Below are 23,160 nucleotides of genomic sequence, written 5' to 3' on the forward strand. Positions count from 1 at the left end.
TATATATATATAATTCAATACATTATTACTCAAAAAATATTTAAAGAATTATGAATAATGTCCTTTGTTTCCTGTCTAGGTAGGCAGCACACTAGTTAGATTGTCTGGTAATTGATGAGACAAATATCTAACAAACAAAAGCACAACAAACACACACACGTGCAAGTAAAAAAAATTGTAGTGAAATTTACCTGGCCATATCTGTGGGGATTATTTCAATCGAATATTTACTTTGAAAATGGGTAGCAAGAAAGTACAAAAGCTACTGTAAAAACTTCTTGCAACCACATGGTGAGAATGTGAAATACATTTTTGGCATAAATATTTTCAATCCACCACTAAAGGTTTGTACAGGTGTATAAAGTGTTAAAGCAATATCGTGCAATTCCTCATTATTTATAATGTCATTGTTTATCATTCTTAGCTGATAAATAAATCAACATTTTTATTGACTTTTTATGCATTTATTGCACTATCATCACCTGACTTGAAATATTACATATGAGGATAATTTCACTCTGCAGTCTGAAATACATTTCTTTTTTTTATTATTAAAAGATTGCATAGAAATTAGCATGAAATGGTCTGACTTTTTAATCTTTATAGCATTAGCACAACAAACTGAATGTATAAATCACTTATCAACTCATTAAAATGCATTCACAACACTGAAAATATATGGTCAATAACTACAGGCTTTTTCAAAGGTTTAGCTGTTCAAATAATAAAATACAACTCCAATACAGCAGTAGATAAATTCAGTAAATAAACAGATAATCATAGTGGACTTAAACTATAGTTAAACACAAGTTGAATTTACAATCATAGAGTGTTTCTTTAAACATAAGGCAATTGATGCACTTTTAGACAACGATATGAAAATATAGTTTATAAGAAATAAAAACGAATATTTTTCAGTCGTTGGTCAAGGCTCAGAGAGCGTATATTAAGAGCATGCATGGTTGGTTGTTCCCCCATTTCGTTACTGTTACTGTTAGCAATATATGCAATACCATCCCTTCATGCGTGACACTGAAGATGTAACAAGACATCTCATGAAAATGAAGGACCATCACAGGCGGTTCTGCCGCTAGAATCTAGCGCTGCTTGTTTCACCCGTAACCGTCATTCCACCCCATGACTTTGTCGTACTCGTGAATTCTTTGCTTGATGTGCGAGAGTTTGTTCTTCAGATACTCACATCTTTCCTTCTTCTCCAGAAATGAAGGATCCTTAAAAATAAAAACAACATAAACACATAAATAAGATTATTATCTAAGCTTTCTCAGTGTGTCTTAGTTGTGTTCGCTAATTAAAGCAAGCATCATTATTACTATTGTTCATACTTATGGTTAGTGATTTGAATATGCAGTTAAAGAAAAGTTTACAAATCTATTTTTTTCATCTCTCAAATCATAGCTTAATGTCTTTATAGAGGGGCCACTGAGCATCTGGGTGACTACGGCTGTTTCCTGCCCATGAAAAGACACAATAGATACTCAGAGAATAAACAACCTCCACCCCCTTCCTCGTCCTCCTTCCTTTTTTCCTCCACTCGCTGTTCTCCACATTCAGCTTAATAAATCAGCCAGCAACATCTAGACAAAACCTGTAGGCCTGTACGGGCCCACAGCCGTGGCTAAAAGTATTGGCAGTGACATAAATTGTGTTTTGCAAAGTTTGCTGCTTCAGAATTTGTAGATTATTTTTTTCACATGTTTCTATGGTATACTGGAAAACAATGATAAGCATTTCCTAAGTTTTAAAGGCTTTTATTGGCAAAAACACTCAATATATGCAAAGATTCAATATTTTACAGTGTTGGCCCTTGCTCTTCATAACCTCTGCAGTTCACTCTGGCATGCTGGATATCAGCTTCTGGGCCAAATCCTGACTGATTGCGATCCATTCTTGCCTTATTAGTGCTCGGAGTTGATCACAATTTGTGGGCTTCTGCTTGTCCACTTGCCTTTTGAGGACTGACCACAGGTTCTCTATGGGATTAAGATCCGGGGAGTTGCCTGGCCACGGATCCAAAATGTCAATGTAATGATCTCCGAGCCACTTCATTATCACTTTTGCCTTGTGACATGGTGCTCCATCATGCTGGAAAATGCACGGATCATCACCAAATTGCTCCTGGGTCGTTGGGAAAAGTTGCTCTTGCAGGACGTTTTGATACCATTCTTTCTTCATGGCAGTGTTTTTGTGCAGGATTGTGAGCGAGCCCACTCCCTGTGATGAAAAGCAACCCCACACATGGATGGTCTCGGGATGCTTCACTGTTGGCACGACACAGGACTCATGGTAGCGTTCACCTTTTCTTCTCCGGACTATCGATTTTCAGATGTCCCAAACAGTCGGAAGGGGGCTTCATTAGAGGAAATAACTTTGCACCAGTCTTCTGTCCAATCCTTGTACTTCCAGCAGAATTTCAGTCTGTCCTTGATGCTTTTCTTGGAGAGAAGTGGCTTTTTTGCAGCCCTTCTTGACATCAGGCCATTGTCCAAAAGTCTCTGCCTCACTGTGCATGCAGATACACTCACACCAACCTGCTGCCAATATTGAGCTCTGCACTGGTGGTGACACGATTCTGTAGCTGACTCCTCAGGAGGAGACGGTCCTGGCGCCTGCTGGACACTCTGGGACGTCCTGAAGCCTTCTTCACTGCAGTTGTACTTTTTGGCCAATAAAGCTTTTTGCAATTATTTAAAATGCATCTGATCACTGCACAATAATCTAGAACCATTGTGAATCAACACCACAACAACTGAAGCAGAAATCTTTGCGAAACACAACATTTATGTCACTGACAATACTTTTGGCCACGGCTGTAGAGAGAATCTGAGACTTTTCTTTCTTTGCATTTTCTGTGCTGATTTGCCCGGGAAAATCTGTAAAATACTGTGGAATAGATTTAAACATGGTCAAATGTGTAAAACGGAGCAGAGAATACCCCATTCTGAAAGTGTGATCAATCAAACTACATTTTTAAATAAACAAACATGAAAGAGACGCGGCATGTGTAGAAATTGGTAAATAACAGGCGTTCCAATTCTGCAGAAATCCGTGGAAATGTTGCAAAGTTCTGTTGCCACAGATTCCCTGTAGGTCTGTGCAGCATATTTTAAAATGAACTAATGAAGGCAAACGTTGCTTAAAAATAGTACAAACTTAAAAAACAACAAACATTGCTTTTTTATTATCAGCAGGCATGCAACCAAATGGAAATAAGACATCAATAACTAACCAACTTCTTCCTCTGATACTCCTGATGAATTTTGTTGATCCGGTCTCGCTCCTAAGAGACACAACAGGAGACATTATATTAGCGTATCCAACATGAACTGGAATACATCATTCTTCTGAATAAACATATACAATCTGCAGTCAAATCCTCCGCACAAAGGGGGAAGAGATGTCAAGAGCTTTGAAAACTATTTAATACAATAAAACAAAGAATAAAAGGCTGTATGAATATGGACATAAACAATATGTGTGTTAACATGATTTTAGTGTGATATAATCACTTAATAACCTTTTCTGTGTTCAATTATAGCCAATTTAACAACTTTATTAAAGAAGAGACGATTCAAAATATTTTTTGGTGGTTTTGCCAAATGCTGTCGACTGAGCTGTTTCTCTTGTATTGAACCCAGAATATCCCATTAAATAAATAAAAAATAAAAATATATTTTTTTTTTAGCATACCATCTGACTGGTGGGGTTTTGAGGTAAACTCCGCATAATGACGTCCATTTCATCGAACTTCTTCAGAATCACTTGAACCTCAGCGTGCAGTTCTTTATACTCAGAGTATTGGTCATTAAACACAGCTTTATACTGGTCACGCTGCTCATCCGTTCGAATAGCTGGATATTTACTGCAGGGAAAAGCCACAACAAAACCCAAGGAATAAAAAATAAATACCCTTTTGTGAGGTATGTCAGTATGCAACCGTCAGTCCTTTTAACAGGTACTCACGCAATGTAGTCCGGCATGATGACAGGTTTGGGGGCGTGTCCGGCTGGAATATGACCTTTCACGATTTTGGGCTTAGAGATAGCAGTGGCGGCTGCGTGCTGTACTGGTGCTAAAACATGCTCTGGGACCCTCGAGCCATCAACAACCTGCTAGCGTGAAGAAAGGATACAAAATAAGAAGCAATATACTGTTGACCTGTGTCAAAAATTGTACTTACAGGCCAAAGAACACGCACGACATTATAGAGAAACATGAAAAAAAATAAAAAAACTTGCCAAATGCACATCGGCAGGAGATTCTCTTGGGTGCATCTGTAATCACAAGTGGTGCCGATTTATTTATTGATTTTATATATATATATAATTTTGCAAGCAACTACCAGTCAAAAGTTTGAATCAACTTATATTTATGATAAAAATATGTTTCCCCTTTAATCCATGTTTTTAAATTTCTACTGTTTCTTGTTTTGTTTTTTGAATTTTATATTTCATAATTACATATTTAATACAATTCTAAATGTAGAAAATACTATTAATCGAGTGTAACAACACCTGCCCACTTTTTCAGCCACCTTGGTTCCGGAAGTATTTTTCCTATTCACTTTTTCCATAGGAATTTCATAAAATTCTTCATAAAAGAGTTGTAAGCCATAAAAGAAATCAACCAGCTCTGAGGTGAATCACAACATTACAAACTTTGTTTTGAGGCCAAAAAGTATGTTAAAATAAAAAAAAGGCAAAGATGCAAAACTGTGTTCTTACTGTCTTTAATGAGGGAATTAACTGCAATCCCATGATGAAGCACTGCGAATGACGTAATCGAATTAAAAATGAAGAACAAAAGTATGGGATCAATATAGCATTTAGCTAAGTATATAAATATTATATAGCAAAAAGTCAGATATAAGTAGTTTAAATGTGTTGTAAGTGATGTTTTCATGGAAAGGTATGCAAAACATTTTCTACTCCCTGAAAGATAATAATGAAATCATTCTCACTGATCGTTGTGACAGTGGTAGACTTTGTAAACAGCAAATAAAAATGTGTCCGCGGTCTCTGACGTTTTTGACCTGTCAATAATTTTGCGCTTTCTCATAGTATTGTTCAGTAGTTGCAGCGAATTATTGAGGTTTAATGCCATTTTTATGCCACGTTGTTCATAACAGTTGTCAGCGGAGGGCGCTATTTTGCTGCTGTTGTTTTTAACAACCATTTCTGCAATAAAAGCTCATTTGGTATCTTTGGAGGGCGGGGTTTTGGAAAGAGGGGCGTGGCTAATTCAACAGCTCAGTCTTGTGGAAGTAGAATGGCTAAAATTGCTTACAGCACATTTGTTTTTTATGATTTATAATTTAAATTTTTTCAACCAACATTTTTTTTAATAATTTTACATACATAAACATTATATCAAACTCTCTCCCAAAAATATCAAAATAGTTACATTCTGATATTGCATCTCACCAATAGGTCATGTCCTTTCTCATATATTTCTCATATAGACATCCATTTTTCAGTTAGTCTGTAATACATTTTTTCATAAGCCACCACTTTCCCCAGTTCAGTAACCCATTCTTGGAATGACGGTGAGCCTGTTGTCAACTTACAGCACCTTTAAGAGTGTAAGGAGAGCGACTCGATTGCATCACCCACTGTGCATGAGCGGTCACTGCAAAGCTCTTTTGGCGCACTCTGTTGGCTGCGATTCTCTGATTGGTGGGTTTCCCCCCTCAGGGTCATGGGTAGTGTAGTTCTTCTCCAGATATTCCACGAATAATCTATGAAATAAAGCTAACTGATGGCTTCAACAGAAGCATACACCAGAGATTAACAACCTCAGGTCTCCTGGTAGATCTGTCTTCAAATGTTTATACAGTAAGTTATCATTAAAAAACAGTTCGCCTATGGGAAAAAAGAAATTATGGAAATTTCACTTCCGGAACCAGACTGTTGCGCTCTATAAAAAGAGTAGCTGTATCCAAACCTTTGACTGGTCTCCATTTAGAACAAATTTAGACATTAGTATTAGAAGTATTATAAAAATGGGTACATAAATTAACAAAAACTTTTGCAGTATAACACTGAAGTTGATAAAAATCATTCATCTCACCACATGCCCATGTTGTTCTCGGAATCGCCGAGCTGCCTCGTGCCGCCACAGTTTCAAACACACTATTGCTCCAATCAAGTAGACAATCATGGTGAAAAACAGGAAAATTATGGCTGCTGTCTGTCCGGCCTCAGTGCGACAGAAAGCGCCATTGATGCCATTATTGAATACCTGATAAGAGCAAAGTCCACCTCGTAAAGTGTCATTCACGTAAACAGAACCAGCCGCCAAAAATAGGACAGCAAGAGCGAGATTTATGAAGAATTCTGTTAAAGGCCACCAACTTGAGTCCAAAAGGATAGTTCGGTAGTACATGGTCATACCCAAGACTAACATAATAATGGTAACTAACCACGCTAATCCAGCCACCACTAGGATGAACGGCGTCTTGGGTCCGGTGTAATTTGCATTGCCATAAGCCCCTCCATAACCACTTCCATAACCTCCTCCATAAAATCCGCCAGGTTGCGAATATCCAAACATGTTGTACCACTCATTGTCTTTGTGAATATAAGCGCAAACGCAAGCAAAAATTGCCGCCCCCAAAAGCAGCTCGATGCAACCCAGAATACGTAAAAGTCCCGCCCAGGACTTCATGTAGGAGTAACGCTGATTGTATTCCTCAACTTTTTCACTGTACGTCAAAGCTGTGCGTACCGTGCGGCCATCGACTGATTCTACGAGATCGCCCAACAGTATGGCTTCGCGCTCTTTACGTGAGTTATAACTGCCCCCGGAGCCTCCGAATGGGTCACGGTAAGAGCCAGGAACTGGCGAGTGGGGTGGAGAGCAACGGACACCCTCAGTGGTGGAGCTTTTGTGGCTTGAGCCAAGCATGGATTTCAGCTTGCTGCTTCCACTACTGGACCTGAAGAAGTTCTTCAATGAGTCTGGGATGAAACGGTGGACGGGTTTGATGTCGATGGCGGAATCGTTTCCACTGGGGTCAAATTCGGGTCCCACCGGTGGTTGGTCTGGTAGGGGAGGAGGTGGTAGAGGTTCAGAGCTTAAAGAGTGCTCAGAAGCCAGATAATTCAAGCTGTGTAGACTCGGAAGCGAGCCCGTCGGCACATCGTCGTAGTGGGGCATGTTTTGGACTCAACGTCCAGTCGAGTCTTCTCAGGTTAATGCAATTATCCCTAGTGGAACATCATGTAAAAACATTTGAGAAAAGATATGCAAAAGATCTAAACATTGGTTTTAGTTCTTGTAGAGCAGTGGTTCTCAACTGGTGGGTCATGACCCAAAAATGGGTCGCAGGACTGTTCTGATAGGGTCACGGACATCTAGGATAAAACAATGCAGATGCTTGACTGTGTATAGTCAGGATTAGTGGTCGAAATTTGAGTTTTTCAATGGCCGATGCCAATATCTAGAGAGCAGGATGGCCGATAAATATGCAGATAAACATAATACAATTTAACAACAGCAAATCAGATGTACACAACATTTCTAAAGTGAAAAAACACTTATTTTATGGAATAGTTCCTCAAAAAAGAAGTGTTGACTATCCACAGACAAATTTAAAACCAGAGTGAAAGTTGACACTCTTGTCAATCAGCCAAGCGAACGCGGTGGCCAAATATCAGCAGATAAACTGGTCAGGCCGATATATCGGTCTATCCCTAGTCAGGATAGTGAAATAAATATGCTTATTAACTTTTAAAAGGGAGGAGAATACGCTTCCAATAGATTTAGTTTTTGACATCAATGGGTGATGCATCAAAATCGAACTCTAATGTGTTTTGGTGCAAATTAATTCGTCAATTGGTTGAAGCTAGCCAGATAGCCAAAGACAGATGCCAACATGGGCAGGTTGAAAAACATGTCAAAACCATGACATACAAAACGTTAAAGACCTTTTTATTCCAATTTTGGTACTGTGTTGTGTTGCTACTTAAGGTCCAAGACAAAATCTGGGTCCTGAAGTAAAACCAGTTGAGAATCACTTTTGTAGAGCATTTATAGTCATTGTGTACTAAAAGAGATGCAAAATATGACAGAAATTATAGTAAAATATGCAATATTATCTGCTTGTTTATTGCTGACATATTGGCTTTTACTGATCTTGCAGATTTTTTAGGAAAATTCAACTTACATTGCACGAAATGACTGTAATCAGTGAAGAAGAAGACATTATGAGATCATGCAAAAAACAACAAAAAAAAAACACCTTCCCCAAAGCAGATAAGAGTTCAGATAAAGGCCCTCATGAATAATAACTACCACTCGGGACACCAAGAAACTAAACTCAGAGGAGCAACAGTGTCTAATAAGAAAACTCACTCAATGAAATGATATATTCAGTATGTACAATGTATAAGGGATAATGTACAGTCAGCCATTAATTATTACAAAATAAACCCTGATGTATATCTGAGGGGCCTTCCATCACCCCGAAGGGGTTTGTTTTGCGATAATGACCGTTTTTGGAGTTAAAATTGTTTTATTATATGAGAAGAGAAATAACTTAAATTAGCATAGCTATGTAGGATATAGTTTAGCGGTCATTATTCGCTACAATTTGACCATAAAATGCTGTGATTGGCCAATCAAAATGAAGTATTCCAGACAGCCAGGCAATAAATGTTTATATTAACTTTTCTGTGTAGAAGATATATAAGAGACGTGGCTTGGACAATGGTGCTCCTCAGGTCAGACGGTTCAACTCTGTAACCTGAACACAGCAGCGACTGTAACAGTAACCTGTCCAATAGCAAGGGTGTCTAAACCTACAGAGCATACGACTGCAACCCAAACATTCACGACACAGATAGAATCAAGAGAACCACAAAATGCAGAAATGAACATGCCTGTTCAAGCACTAGACATCTGATTGGGTAATCATATGACTTTAACTATTATCTCAGCGTCAACACCATAAAATATGGAAAACAACATCTCCATGTTACGTTCTTCCTTATTCATAGTTTACCTAATGAAACAACAAGAGAAACAGTATAAAAAAGTATTACAAATTAGAGAAAAAAACAAAGGGGGAAAATGCATTTTAAATGATACCTTTCACAAGCAGTCACTGAGCAAGACTTACATTGGCCTTGAGTTCAGTGTATAAAACTTCATTAAGTATGTGGGAATCCAAAGCCTGGAACAATATCAAGACAAAAAAATGTAAACAATTAAGATTAAACAATCTTAAAAAAAGAATTAATCAATCAATAAATCAAATGGCCTGACAAGCCAAATGACATGTATCCTGTATTTTTCACCACATCACACTTGTGAAAATATATGTGGAATTACAATGTTTTTTTGGTCATGGTACCACGGTAATACTATGTTTTTTGGACATCATCGTATAATAATACCATGTTTCTTTAGACATAATACCATGATAATGCCATGTTTTTGCTATGTTTTATTTTTTTCGGACATGACACCATGGTAACGTCATGATTCGTTTGGACATGATACTGTAATAATACCATGTTTCTTTATACATAATACCATGATAATGCCATGTTTGTTTGTTTTTTACATCATACCATGCTAATGCTAAGGGGATTTGTTTCCGGACATGACACCATGGTAATATAATTTTTTTATTGGACATGATACTATAATAATAACATGTTTCTTTAGACATGATACCATGGTAATAGCATGTCTTTGGGACATGATACTAAGGTAAAACCATGTTTTTTATTGTTGTTGTTTTTTTGGAAATTATACTGTAATTATACAATACGTCTATTCAAAGATGATACCATGATAATGCGACGTTTTTTGTGTTTTGTTTTTTACATAATGACATGTAAATGCCATGTTTTGGGGACATGATATCATAGTAATTCCGTGGTTTTTGTTTTTTTACATCATACAATGATAATGCTATGTGGTGGTTTTTTTAGACATGACACAATGGTTATGCCATTATTTTTTTAAATGATATTATGGTAATACCATTTTTTTTTGGGACATGATACTGTAATAATACCATGTTTCTTAAGACATAATACCAGGGTAATACCATGTTTTTTCTTTTTACATGATACCATGGCAATACCATTTTATTTTTGGACATGACACTGTAATTATACAATTTTTCTTTTTACATGATATCATGGTAATACCATGTTTTTTGTTTTTGTTTTTTCGGACATGATACTGTAATTATACCATGTTTCATTAGACTATACCATGGTAATCCCACGTTTTTTTTTTTTTTTACATAATGACATGCAAATGCCATGTTTTTTGCTATATTACCATGGCAATACCATGCCTATTTGACATGGTAACATGTTCTTGTAATCCCATTTTAAATATGTACTATGGTACTACCATGTTTATAGACATGTCATGTATCATGGTATGTAAATACCATGGTACATGAATATGATCAAATACAGTATCATGATATATACGAATATATATATATATATCAAAGTACCATGGTACCACCATAGTACATGAGACGTTTTAAACGTCTTATTACATTGCATTCCTTAAAATAATATGATCAGCCATAACGGAACAACATAAAAGTGTTGGCGCCATTGAAACTGTTACATTCTGCACAGAACGTCAGCCCGCATTCCATTTAGAACGGAAACAATGTTGCACTGCAGACACACATGCGTTCCTGAAGAAAAACAGCGGATTCAACAGGTCAAAAAAAAGTTTATCTTTAAAATGATCCCAAACAGTGAGAAGATTCACTTTCAAAACTCAGATCTCTGCTTTACTTACGACATATATAAGACAAATAAAACGAAGTTTAATAAGGGGAAATAAACGACATAAGCACTGACAGACAGATGTGGATATATTATTAATACGCCAAAGAATAGATCCTTAGAAACGTAGCTTAGTTTGGATATGTTAAAGGAAGAAAAGAAAGGTTTAGACAATAAACTTTAAGGATGGTTTGGTCTTACCTTTTCTAATATCAAAAGGGTTTTGTTGTTTCTCTAAAAAAAAAATTTCCTTCGGAAAACACACACAGGTTTGGAAAGTCGTACCACGTGACGCAGCCGATCCCTGAGTGTGACGTCAGCTGAGACTTGCACTGCACACTTTACCTGAAGAGGGAGATAAAATGTTTGATCTGTAACTTATTTTCCTTGCCACAGACACTTTGAAGTTTATGACGGCATTGATTGAAACTGGTGACTAATATGTCATGATTATATTGCAGACACTTCCAGGTGACCTTATTTACATGATCTTTATCATGGTCAGGTAGATGTGTTTTGATGACCATGCCCAGTCCCCACACACACTGAATAAAGTAGTAGGATAACAATAATGCAAACTAGGAACAGTAGTACAAATGTTTAATTATTTTGTGCAATAAAAGAGATAATTCACCCCAAAATAAAACTTTTTTCCATTCATTGAAAAACAATATTGACTGAGGCTGTCATTCTGCCAAGCATCTCTTTTTATGACCCGCTCATACAGGTTTGAACAACATGAGGGTGAGTAAATAATAACATAATTTTCATGCTTGGGTGAAATATCCCTTTAAGCAAGGATATTTTTTTAAGTGACTTTGAAATAATCTTTATTGACCCAAATTTCTGTGATTGATATTTTACATTTCATTTCAGCAAATTGGCATAGAAATGCTGCATTTGGCAATCATGCCTTACACAGCGTCTATTGTTGGGGGAAAAAATCTTGTTTTAACTGTGTAATTATTAGCAAGAGTCAACTCTAATGTAATTAATCAGTTGAAGTCTTAGTAACTAATACTTTTTGGAAAACTATTACTCAAATGAACCACAGAGAAATATCTCGACTGTCAATAGCTTTGTTTTCACCTGTACAAAAAACCCTATTTAAATTAGATATATATCATGTTCTCGTGGATTCTTCCTATAGATATGCTTCTTTAGTTCCTCAATTTGCTGGATGAAACTTTATTTACATGTCAACTGAAAGTCATTATCTCTTTCTCTTCCCGTTGGCGCCAGTCTTACTTGTACAGATATACAAATGGTACACAAAATCAAAGAGCAATTCAAAATATTCTTTATGCCAGTATCAGAAATGAACAATATAACTGTAATAAACCCTCTTGATTATGTTTTTTGTTGGGCATATTTTTTTTTACCATTTTAAACAAACTGTGCCTCATCCGTTATGCCAAATACTTTATTAAGAAGTTATGACCTTTAACCCTAAAAATAAAATGAACATCAGTTGCCATAAAATGTATAACTATAGAACATTAAGAACTAATTAAGGTGTTACAAATTAAAAATAGAATTCATTCATTAGTTAATTAAGGGCATTTTGAATTTCAAGGGGCTTTTTTTGTTATTTTGGTGGCATTTTTTGCCCTGAGCCACCCTAAATTTCTGTCCTTGCTTAATCACATTTAATCAGATGATGCGGATAAATCAATTATTCACCCTCATGCAATCCCAGATGTGTATAACTTTCTTTCTTCTGTAGTACACAAACAAATATTTTTAGAAGAATATTTCAGCTCTGTAGGTCCATACAAATCAAGTGACTGGTGACCAGAATTCCAAAAGCTCAAAAAATGAGATAAAGGCAACATAAAAGTAATTCTTGTGACTTTTAATCCATGTCTTCTTGAGCATTTTTTAATCATTTGTTTTTTTAGTCTTGTTTGTAACAAGAGTTTTACTATAACTCTTGTTAATCATGATGTCAAGTTCAGTCACACTTCCTAGCGCCATCTAGTGCTCTACACATTCGTCAAGGACTAGGAAGTGTAATCAAGCATGAAATCATGATCGTTCGTAGAGAGTGCAATGGCAAGATATAAAGTGAAAAATTAGAAACATTTTGGTTTGTTCTCATCTAAAATCAATTAGATCACTTCAGAGGACATGGATTTAACCACTGGAGTCTTATGGATTACTTTCATACTGCATTTTTGTTCTTTTTTGAGCTTCAAAGTTTTGGTCACATCCTACAGAACACGAAGAACTGCAGAAGAAAGAAAGTCATACACATATGGTTTGGCATGAGAGTAAGAATTGGGTAATGAGAGAATTCATTTTTGGATGAACTGTCTCTTTAAGAGTAGGAATACAGTTTTAAACACAGCTTATTTGTGTCATGCTGAAACACAAACTAGAGTGTCTTTTTATTTAACCTTCACCTACTCGTGGCACTAATTAACTATGTAATAAAATAGCTTCTATCTATTGTTAGAAAAACTATTATTAAGGACTTTCTCTGCATTTCTGGGTTGGAAATGCTCAATTTCTGCTTATTTATTTGTTTGTGTTTATAATTAATGTTCTGTATTTGTATGAAAATGCATCAATTCTGTATGATTTATAATCATAGTTTTAGATATGTATTATTCTTAACCTTTTTTCCTTCAAATGTATATTTGTTTATTAAATAATCCTATATAGTTTGTGTTTTGATCCTAAACAATCATACAAATCGCCTGAACCTGTCTCTGTTTAATTAGGTATAGACAAAACTGTATAGCCCACTGGGGATCAACAGTACAACACTAATTTATTGACCCCTAATGGTCAATATAGGTTTCCCATTCCAATTAACTAAAAATAAGTGCGCGGCCCCTTTAAGAGTAAGAGAGCGGTGCGGCCCCTTTAAGAGAGGTTGAAATGGTCGTTTGCGCAGACAACTGTGGAATTTACTGAGGAAAAAGAAAACATAAGCTTGCTGCTTTAATATTTCATCGACAACGACTGAACTATGACGTATATTAAGGTAGCTCATGAATCGGAATAATGTTAACATTAATTTTCCAGTTTCCTGCGGTTTATTTATGTGTTTGTGTGATTAGACGCTAATAGCTAGCGAGTTAGCAGATTGCTAATAATAGCCGAAGAGCTAATACAACTTTATGGAAATAATAAATCACGGTTTTGACGATGAGAGAATGTTATTATTGTATGTTAAAATGGTTTGCAAGGCTTTCATTTTTTTGTGAGCAAAGTTCAAAATAATCAGGTAAACTACGGTCTAATGGCTAATTTGTGACCCTTCAGCTCAGCTTATTTAAATAATGTTAAGATTTTGATTGTTATTGGCAATCATATGACAAATGGTAAGTACATGAGCGTTGTCTAGTTTACTCAGATTAATGATTAACAGACATGTTATATTAGCACATGACAGATCTATCCTACAGTAGACAGGCTAATTAATAACTGCTGAAAATAATTACATTATTGCATTGTGTGTTATATTTCTGTTTATTGTGCATGTATTTGGGTCATTGACATATAAGGTTGTCTAAGGTGTTAATCTTTAAAACACTTGTGTTCTTAGAAATGTACTCTTTGTGTTCAGTTTGGTTTCATACGTTATTGAAAAAACGTTTTCTAGCACTTTCTACAAAAAATGAATAAATATTTAGTGACTTTAAAAATGTCATGTGGTGTAAACATCAAAAGAATTAAAATCCTTTTCTTGAAGACAAGGGAGTATAAACAACTTGATCATTAAGTTTTCAAACACATTTTCAAAGGTAAAACATGTATATTTGTTTTATAATTAATTTTTAAGTCAGAAATATTAAAAAAAGTTTCTAATGGTTATATCTCATGACCTGAACAAAATGTGCCTTTTTATAAAAATGTCAAAATAACCGATTGTTTTTTCCCCCCATCTTCACACTCAATAGATTTTGTCAACATAAATAGCAAAATGGCTAAACAGATGTTGGTCACGCCACATGACTTTAATTTTGTGGACAAAGGTGTCAATGCAATATACTTGATTATAGTTGGATTGACCGTAAATCAAACTTAACTGAAGAATCATGATTTAGTTTATCAGGGTTATACCACATGACCTGAACAAAACACAGATCTTCTGTGTCTTTTTAACTGCTCTTTTTCCTGTTTCTTATTTGTAAGTATTTAAGGATGCTACTATCTATTTCTGTCTTATTTTTCTTATGTCTGTCCAATATCAGCAGCTGCCAAGACTAATTCCTCATAAGAAAGATATTTTAAATGTGATTGTAGGATGTGATTATTTTAAATTTGTGGTTTTGACCCAACTGCCCCAAATGTTCTTGCAGGGGTGAGTGAGGTGTATCGTACTCCTCCCTAGGATGGACAGTTATTTTAAGGCTGCTGTGTGTGACCTGGACAAGCTGTTGGATGACTTTGAACTCAATGCAGGTTGGAAATTTGTTTTTTTGTTTTTTTGCTAATTGGGAGAAAAAAAGATAAACGGAAAATTGTTGAATGCTTTATCATTTCATTTCACAATGTATTTACGTTTCTAGGTTTTTATGCTAGTTGCTTAATGTAGAATGTTTCTTAATCTTAAATATATATGCAAGACTCATGATCTTGTGATGTATGTCAGGCATGTTGTGATATATTTATAGATGGGTGTCATTAGATTTATGGCTTTGTCTTAGGGTGTGTTCGCACTTGTAGTTCGGTTCTCTTGGTCTGTACCAAAAAAAGAAAATTATACAGTTAGTCCTGGTTTGCTTAGCGTTCACACTGGCAATTTTAACACTGAACCAAAAGATACGAATCAAAAGCCATCAGGAAAAAGTCACGTCCTGATTGGACCGCTTTTATGATGTATATTTTGTCGATGACGGAACTTGCTGAACATCCAAAACAATGCTGGCTGCTGTGCGAAATGCGCTAGTTGGATTTGTTTATATATATATAATATTATATATCACACACACACACACACACAAAAGAAGAGCTAATAAAATGTGTAAAGGAGTCAAAACAGCACCAGGAATTCCTCCGTTGCGCACACGAATGAAGATCTGCTGCAAGGACAGCTGATGGCGGTTCCGACGCCTGTACCAAACTATAATGGGCTTGAGGTCAGTATTAGCCAAATTACTTCCTGTGTTTGGTCCATTTAGACATCTGTGGTCAATGTTGCGTTCATATATCAATGGAACCGCACCAGAGTTTGTTTGTTTGGTGCGCACCAAGGTTCAGATGGCAGCGTTCACACTTGTTCAAATGAACCGCACTAACAGACCAATCGCACCAGAGTTCATTTTAATGTAACCGAACCTGCCAAGAGTGAACACACCCTTAGTCATTTTTATATAAGTATATATTGGACACACTTCAATAATATATATATATATATATATTATACACACTCACCTAAAGGATTATTAGGAACACATACTAATACTGTGTTTGACCCCCTTTCGCCTTCAGAACTGCCTTAATTCTACGTGGCATTGATTCAACAAGGTGCTGAAAGCATTCTTTAGAAATGTTGGCCCATATTGATAGGATAGCATCTTGCAGTTGATGGAGATTTGTGGGATGCACATCCAGGGCATGAAGCTCCTGTTCCACCACATCCCAAAGATGCTCTATTGGGTTGAGATCTGGTGACTGTGGGGGCCATTTTAGTACAGTGAACTCATTGTCATGTTCAAGAAACCAATTTGAAATTATTCGAGCCTTGTGACATGGTGCATTATCCTGCTGGAAGTAGCCATCAGAGGATGGGTACATGGTGGCCATAAAGGGATGGACATGGTCAGAAACAAAGCTCAGGTAGGCCGTGGCATTTAAACGATGCCCAATTGGCACTAAGGGGCCTAAAGTGTGCCAAGAAAACATCCCCCACACCATTACACCACCACCACCAGCCTGCACAGTGGTAACAAGGCATGATGGATCCATGTTCTCATTCTGTTTACGCCAAATTTTGACTCTACCATCTGAATGTCTCAACAGAAATCGAGACTCATCAGACCAGGCAACATTTTTCCAGTCTTCAACTGTCCAATTTTGGTGAGCTCTTGCAAATTGTAGCCTCTTTTTCCTATTTGTTGTGGAGATGAGTGGTACCCGGTGGGGTCTTCTGCTGTTGTAGCCCATCCGCCTCAAGGATGTGCGTGTTGTGGCTTCACAAATGCTTTGCTGCATACCTCGGTTGTAACGAGTGGTTATTTCAGGAAAAGTTGCTCTTCTATCAGCTTGAATCAGTCGGCCCAGTTGGCCCATTCTCCTCTGACCTCTAGCATCAACAAGGCATTTTCCCCCACAGGACTGCCGCATACTGGATGTTTTTCCCTTTTCACACCATCTTTGTAAACCCTAGAAATGGTTGTGCGTGAAAATCCCAGTAACTGAGCAGATTGTGAAATACTCAGACCGGCCCGTCTGGCACCAACAACCATGCCACGCTCAAAATTGCTTAAATCACCTTTCTTTCCCATTCTGACATTCAGTTTGGAGTTCAGGAGATTGTCTTGACCAGGACCACACCCCTAAATGCATTGAAGCAACTGCCATGTGATTTGGTTGATTAGATAATTGCATTAATGAGAAATTGAACAGGTGTTCCTAATAAGTGTGTGTGTGTGTGTGTGTGTGTGTGTGTGTATATTACACACACAGAGAATTCTGCTGTTTCTCATGATTTAAAATTTGTGCATCAGATACATTAATCCTTGAACAGCTATTTAGGAAATCAGTTGCCTGGGACAAAGTATTCCAGAGTGCCATGTAAAATATATTTCTTTCATTTGTTGTGTTTAAGGTATTGATAACTGCTGTATTTTACTATTGTTTTTAATACTTCGTTTTCAGAGGAGCTTGATAACAAGCCTGCCACATTTGCAAGTCCTTCATATCTGGACTCCGCACATTTCCCTGGTCATCATGCCGGCCTTCAGATCTTCAAACAAGAGCAACACACAGTCTCACAAATACTCCCAGATGTCAATGCACTACACTATGGATTAACATCGCAAAGTATCTCCTTAAACCAAAATGATTCTTACTCCATTGAAAGGCCGCTCACAGGCGTGGACCTCCTGTCCTCTGTTGACAGCAGAGGTCTCAAAAGTTCTGCACCTCCTTGTCCAGACAGGTCTTTGAAACCTGTGTGTGACCTGGTGAACGATACAGGATCTACTAAGCTCCAGCAGGCTGATGGTCATGAAGACTTTAAAGAGCTGGACGTTACTGAGAAACAAACTGATGAGGAACTTCTAGTGGACTTTGAGAGTCCAGTTGTATCTTTTTCAGATGATGTTCCAAAGTCCAACCATGTTGAACGGAAACATGTCTTTGAGGTTCCTCCAAGTTCCTTTAGCTTGCTTGATGTCATATTACCAGCCGGTTCAGACAAGATTACAGAACCTCTGAATGCTTCAGTTAATGCAATACCTTTAGAAAACAAACAAACAGACATCCAAAGTACCTGTCTTGAAGACTCCAACTCAGATGACCCAAGTATTGCTCCAAGCAGTGCTCCATGCAGTCTAGAGAATGAGGAAGTTGTTAGTAATTCAGGTTCTCACACTACAGACGAGGATATTTTAGCAACCAATGATACTGTGTCATTCCAGCCTGACTCAATGGATACACAACCTTCTGAAGATGACGATGTCAAAAATCCAGAAGATCCATCCGGAAGTCCCCCCTTGGAGATGGAACCTTCTCTGTCCTGCTTGCCAATGGCCGTATCTATGTGTGGGTCTCTTGTGGCATATTTAGAACCTCAGGAGACAACATTGATTGAAACCAAAGATGAGGCTGAACCGGAAGAAACCTCAGCCATTAAGGAGGCTGAAGGGTTAATTCTTCCGTTAGAAGAGCCTGTAACTCCATTCTCCACCTTTAGGCCTGATTCATCACCTGAAGATGAACCTGAGCTGGTCCAGATTATGTCTAATTCTGAAGGGGCTACTGCTGTCTTGGGTCATTACCCTGAAAGAAACTTTAAGCGCACCTTATCCCCAACAGAGAAAATAACTTGTAGAGATTCTTCTCCCTATTCAGAGAGCCCAAATTATTCATACGAGTTTGGAATCGCCAACGATTACCTTCCTGAAAGTGACCAGACCAGTAGGATGGTAACGGACGAAGAACTAGATGCCTTTTTAATGGGTCAAGGTGTGAAAATCAACTCCGACACGGCCACAGAAACATTTGTAGATGATGGTTTTTCAGAATATAATGGAGATGTGGATGGAGATGCCTTTTTACATGGGGAGTTGCAGAGCTGTAAAGTAGAGACGTTTGCTTCACCTGAGAGTGATGGTTCGTTTCAATATTTAGAGGAGAGTGAAGGCTCGAATATTTCTTCTTCTCAGGACAGTAGTCCGTTGAGAACAGACTCCACACAAACAGTTAGCCATGAAAGCATAACCAACCCTGTTGCAATTCAGTCCGATTGCTCCTCCAACCAAGAGTCAAATTATGGAGGTGCAAGACCAAAGCAGTTGTCCAATCAAACCATACGACACAAAACCAGCCAAGCTGAAGCCGAAGCGATTAGCCCTGAGACGGAGACTGGGACTCAAGTTTCATCTATGGTGCACCCAACCCCCAACCAGGATGAACATAACTTTGATCACCCCTCTCATCCGCAATATGAGGCCAGTTATGGTCACGACGAGCTCTCAGAACCTCCGCCTTATCCTGGAGAGATACTGGAGGATGGGGAAGCTTCTCTAGATCAGCCAGGAAATGAGGCAGATGGTTTGGGATCAAAGCAACCTCCATGGGTCCCAGATTCTGAGGCTCCCAACTGCATGAATTGTGGGCAAAAGTTTACCTTCACCAAGAGGAGACACCATTGCCGGGCATGTGGAAAAGTAAGTCTGTTTTTGAATTTACTCTTAGTGTCAGTAGTCAGTATTGTCTGAAATATGCTTAAGCAGTATTAGGCTGTGCATTACATTGATTTTACCATGGTTAAGGGATGTTTACCTCATTTAATGTGATAAAATAACAAGTGGTTCATTGTGTTTATAAAGTGAGATATAAAAGATATCAATGTTCAATACAAATTACAAATATTAATATTAATAAATACAGTAGAGTTATTCCACCAAGTAATATTATTCATTAGCCTAACTGTTTAATTTAAAATAGAAATAATATAGATTAAGGTGCTTGCATAGAATTACATAGATGTATTAATAGTAATAACAATAAACTTCTGCCAAGTATTGTAGTTCATTAACGGAATAGTTTAACCAAAAATGAAAATCCTCTAATGATTGACTCCCCTTTAAGCCATCCCAGATGTGTGTTTTTCCTTCTACATAACTGAAATATTGAGTTTTATTAGCAAATTTCATCTCTGTATGTAATTAAAGTGAAATGGTGCCATGAGGCTGCTAGCTGTTTGACACTCCAATCAATGAATGTCTTCTGAAGCAAATCGATAGGTTTGTGTAAAAAATAAATAGATAATTAAAACTTTTAAAGAAAGCTTCCTGCTTCCAGTCAACCCATTACAGAGCTGTCGCGTGACGCAAGCGTGATGGCGCATTCACGTGAGAAGAGAAGTGCGCGCTTTGTATACAACAGAGGAACGAAGGTCATGCGAGAGTTAGGCCATTTCAAACAGTTTCTCAGCTCTGGCAGGAAGTAACAATTTATAGTTAAAACATTTTTGTTATCGATTTGTTTCAGAAGACATTAATTGATTGTAACGTAGTCCGATGGAAAGGAGGCGGCGAGAACCGGCTTGTCAATATAAATAATATTTTTAATATAAAACTTAAACAGACACAAACACACACACATGATGGTCATGTCCGTAAACTATCTCTCTCTCCCGCACAATCCTTCGCAGTTGACCTTTATTCCTCTCAGAGGCTTGATTAGCCTGATAAGGCACCGGGTGTGTATGATCATGACCCGGCCCTGCCCTACGCCCTGCCACATTGATCCACTGGCTTCATGTGGAGTAATTTTATGTGGCCTAAATATGCCTTTTGAGCCATCACACAGCCAGAAGCCTCATGGCACCCATTCACTTTAATTGAATGGACATACAGAGCTGAAATGTGCTTATAAAAATCTTCATTTCAGTTCTGTAGAAGGAAAAACACACATCTGGGATGACTTAAAGGTGAGTCAATCATGAGAGGATTAAAATTTGAGTGAACTAATCCTTTAACATAGATGAAGGTTGTTTATGGTCATCAGGCCACTTAGAATTAATAGTTAATTTAGAATTTATAGAATTAAATTGACGTATATGCAGGGTGCCCAAGAAAAACCGGGGCCACCATGTTTGATTGCTCATTTCTTAAAAATGCGAAAAGGTGTTTGCACGATTTTTGGCATACTTTTATGACTTTTTCTAAACCACAAAATGACATCACTGATGGCATCGTAAGCAAAACTTAGCTGCAAATAAGTAAATTGTTTAGCTAAGAAGCACGTAAGTTTGCTGCTATTGAAAACTTAGCTAAACAATTTACTTATTTATTCTTATCAAATTGTTGCTTAAAATGTCATCACAGTGATGCCTTTTTGTTGTTTAAAAAAAGTCGTAGAAGTTGGCCAAAAATCGCGTAAACGCCTTTTATGCATTTTTAAGATATGAGCAATCAAAAACAGTGGCCCTATTTGTTTTTGGCCACTATGTTTAAAAGTAATTTTTTCATTAGCTTTTAATGTGGCTTATCGAATCAGATTTTAAATGTATGATAAATAAAATGTATCCGTTGGATATTGTTACAGTTTTCCTGATTTGATTCAGACAAATTTGGGTACATTTCATTTAAAATTGTAATTTACACAACAAAATATTAGCTAATTTGAGTAAACATTGTTTTAAGTACTAAATAAGATTATTCAAGACAAGTGATGTAGTCCTTGTAATGTAAGGTGCTTGCATTTTTTGGGGATGCAATTTCAAATAGTTGTATATTTAAGCTGTGAATATTTCAATTGAAAACATTTCACACAATTTCATCATTAAAAATGCAATAATAAATATCCCACTTTCCAGAATTCTGTTCCCAGACAAGTATTTCCATAAAAACATAGCTGTGCTTGTTTCATGTCTGTCAAATTGCTCTGTGCTTTCTCTTCTTGCGTAGTAAAATAATTTAAACTCAAGTTAATATTTAATGCCCGTTATTTATTTATTTCCCATGTTGAAATCTACAGATTGGGAAATCATTATTGTAATATAAACCCTTTCAGGGTAAAACAGTGACTGACTGGACATTATCCCTTACTTAGTTTCTTAGTAATGTGTTCCAGATCACTTCAATTTTGAAAGTGACTTTGTATAGGAGGGGGGTCTGTCCTGAATTTTGAGGCGAATGGAAAATAACCGCAGTGTGAATCAATAAATTAACATGCAGTCAGCTGCTGTGATTTTGAAACTAAGACCTGCTGTTGTGTTTACATTGATTTATAACACCAGGAAAGTCTTAACCTGTAGTCCTCTTCCTGAGACTGCAAAAGTATTCATTTTATCTATTGGTGTGGAGTCTTTTTGTTTTCATTATGTAGGTGTGTAGTTTATTCTGCTCTGGAGTTGCTAAATATAGAGCTGGATTTGCTGGGTCAGCAGGGTGTATTTTTAGTGCTGGTTTAGTTTCCCACTTGAACTGCTGCACTGAATTGCTCTTAAGACATACTGGGACAATAAATTAAATGGGCTAAAGGACACTAGAGAGTGTATGGCTGTTTGCAGAGATGAAGTACTGCGTTTACTCAGTGTATAATGTGGTCTGGTTTGCAGGTGTACTGTGCAGGCTGCTGTAACCGTAAATGCAGACTGAAATATCTAGAGAAAGAGGCCAGAGTTTGTGTCACCTGCCATGTTACCATACAGAGAGGTGAGTGCTAAACCACTTTAATTCAGTGTACGCTGTCTTAATAAAAGCTACTGAAAGCTGCACGACGTAACTTTGTGCTCTCTAGCGACATCTGTGGTTGAAATGTAAAATTGCAAGCAATCTGCGCAAGACTACTTTACATCCGTCGTGTTTCGACACTGCTCTTCTGGCGGACGAATCTCATGATTTGAGGTTACCTGAACATCGCCCGTGTGATCATGATTGGAAGATATTCAGAGTCGGAGTTATAACGTGTTATTTTCACGTTGATATAATTATGTTATATGATTAAACGATTCAAAATTAAATATTACTTGCTTCGATGAAGATAAACAACTCTCTTATTTACATATGTTGAATGAATGAATTGCACTGACACTAAACTCAAAGTGCTTTTACATAGAGAACAGTGGACTCTCCTGAATCACCACCAGTTACAAGATTATTTTAATATGATTATTTAAGTGTTTTATTGACTATTAATGTTTGTATTGTGTTATACTTTTCAATTTAAGAGGTTAAAC

At 37.1% G+C, this 23,160-nt stretch overlaps 2 protein-coding genes across 5 annotated transcripts in view; one reads left to right on the top strand and one right to left on the bottom strand.

Annotated features, from left to right (window-relative positions):
* Positions 1–455: 455 nt before the first annotated feature.
* marveld2a (MARVEL domain containing 2a) lies at positions 456–11,135 on the bottom strand. Of its 3 annotated transcripts, XM_052116773.1 has the most exons (9): positions 10,992–11,135; positions 9,143–9,196; positions 8,904–9,025; positions 6,091–7,229; positions 4,260–4,295; positions 3,985–4,130; positions 3,712–3,883; positions 3,251–3,301; positions 456–1,232 (listed from the first exon to the last, which is right to left on the bottom strand). In XM_052116773.1, the coding sequence occupies exons 4-9, from the start codon at positions 7,177–7,179 to the stop codon at positions 1,113–1,115; spliced, it is 1,614 nt and encodes a 537-aa protein (XP_051972733.1). In that variant the 5' UTR covers positions 7,180–7,229; positions 8,904–9,025; positions 9,143–9,196; positions 10,992–11,135; the 3' UTR covers positions 456–1,112. The 3 variants fall into 3 exon arrangements, with proteins under 3 accessions (XP_051972733.1, XP_051972734.1, XP_051972735.1); XM_052116774.1 differs by lacking the exon at positions 8,904–9,025; XM_052116775.1 differs by lacking the exon at positions 8,904–9,025 and having other exon boundaries at positions 9,112–9,196.
* Positions 11,136–13,650: 2,515 nt separating this feature from the next.
* Positions 13,651–23,160, top strand: part of LOC127636311 (zinc finger FYVE domain-containing protein 16-like) — a 36,359-nt gene continuing 26,849 nt past the window's right edge. For both annotated transcript variants that reach the window (XM_052116771.1, XM_052116772.1), the window contains exons 1-4: positions 13,651–13,782; positions 15,104–15,206; positions 17,625–19,639; positions 22,540–22,636. In XM_052116771.1, coding sequence (XP_051972731.1) covers positions 15,137–15,206; positions 17,625–19,639; positions 22,540–22,636 — 2,182 coding nt within the window. In that variant the 5' untranslated portion in view covers positions 13,651–13,782; positions 15,104–15,136. The remainder of the gene's footprint in view (positions 13,783–15,103; positions 15,207–17,624; positions 19,640–22,539; positions 22,637–23,160) is intronic.

Source organism: Xyrauchen texanus, chromosome 44, assembly GCF_025860055.1.
Source record: "Xyrauchen texanus isolate HMW12.3.18 chromosome 44, RBS_HiC_50CHRs, whole genome shotgun sequence".
Lineage (NCBI taxonomy): Eukaryota > Metazoa > Chordata > Actinopteri > Cypriniformes > Catostomidae > Xyrauchen > Xyrauchen texanus.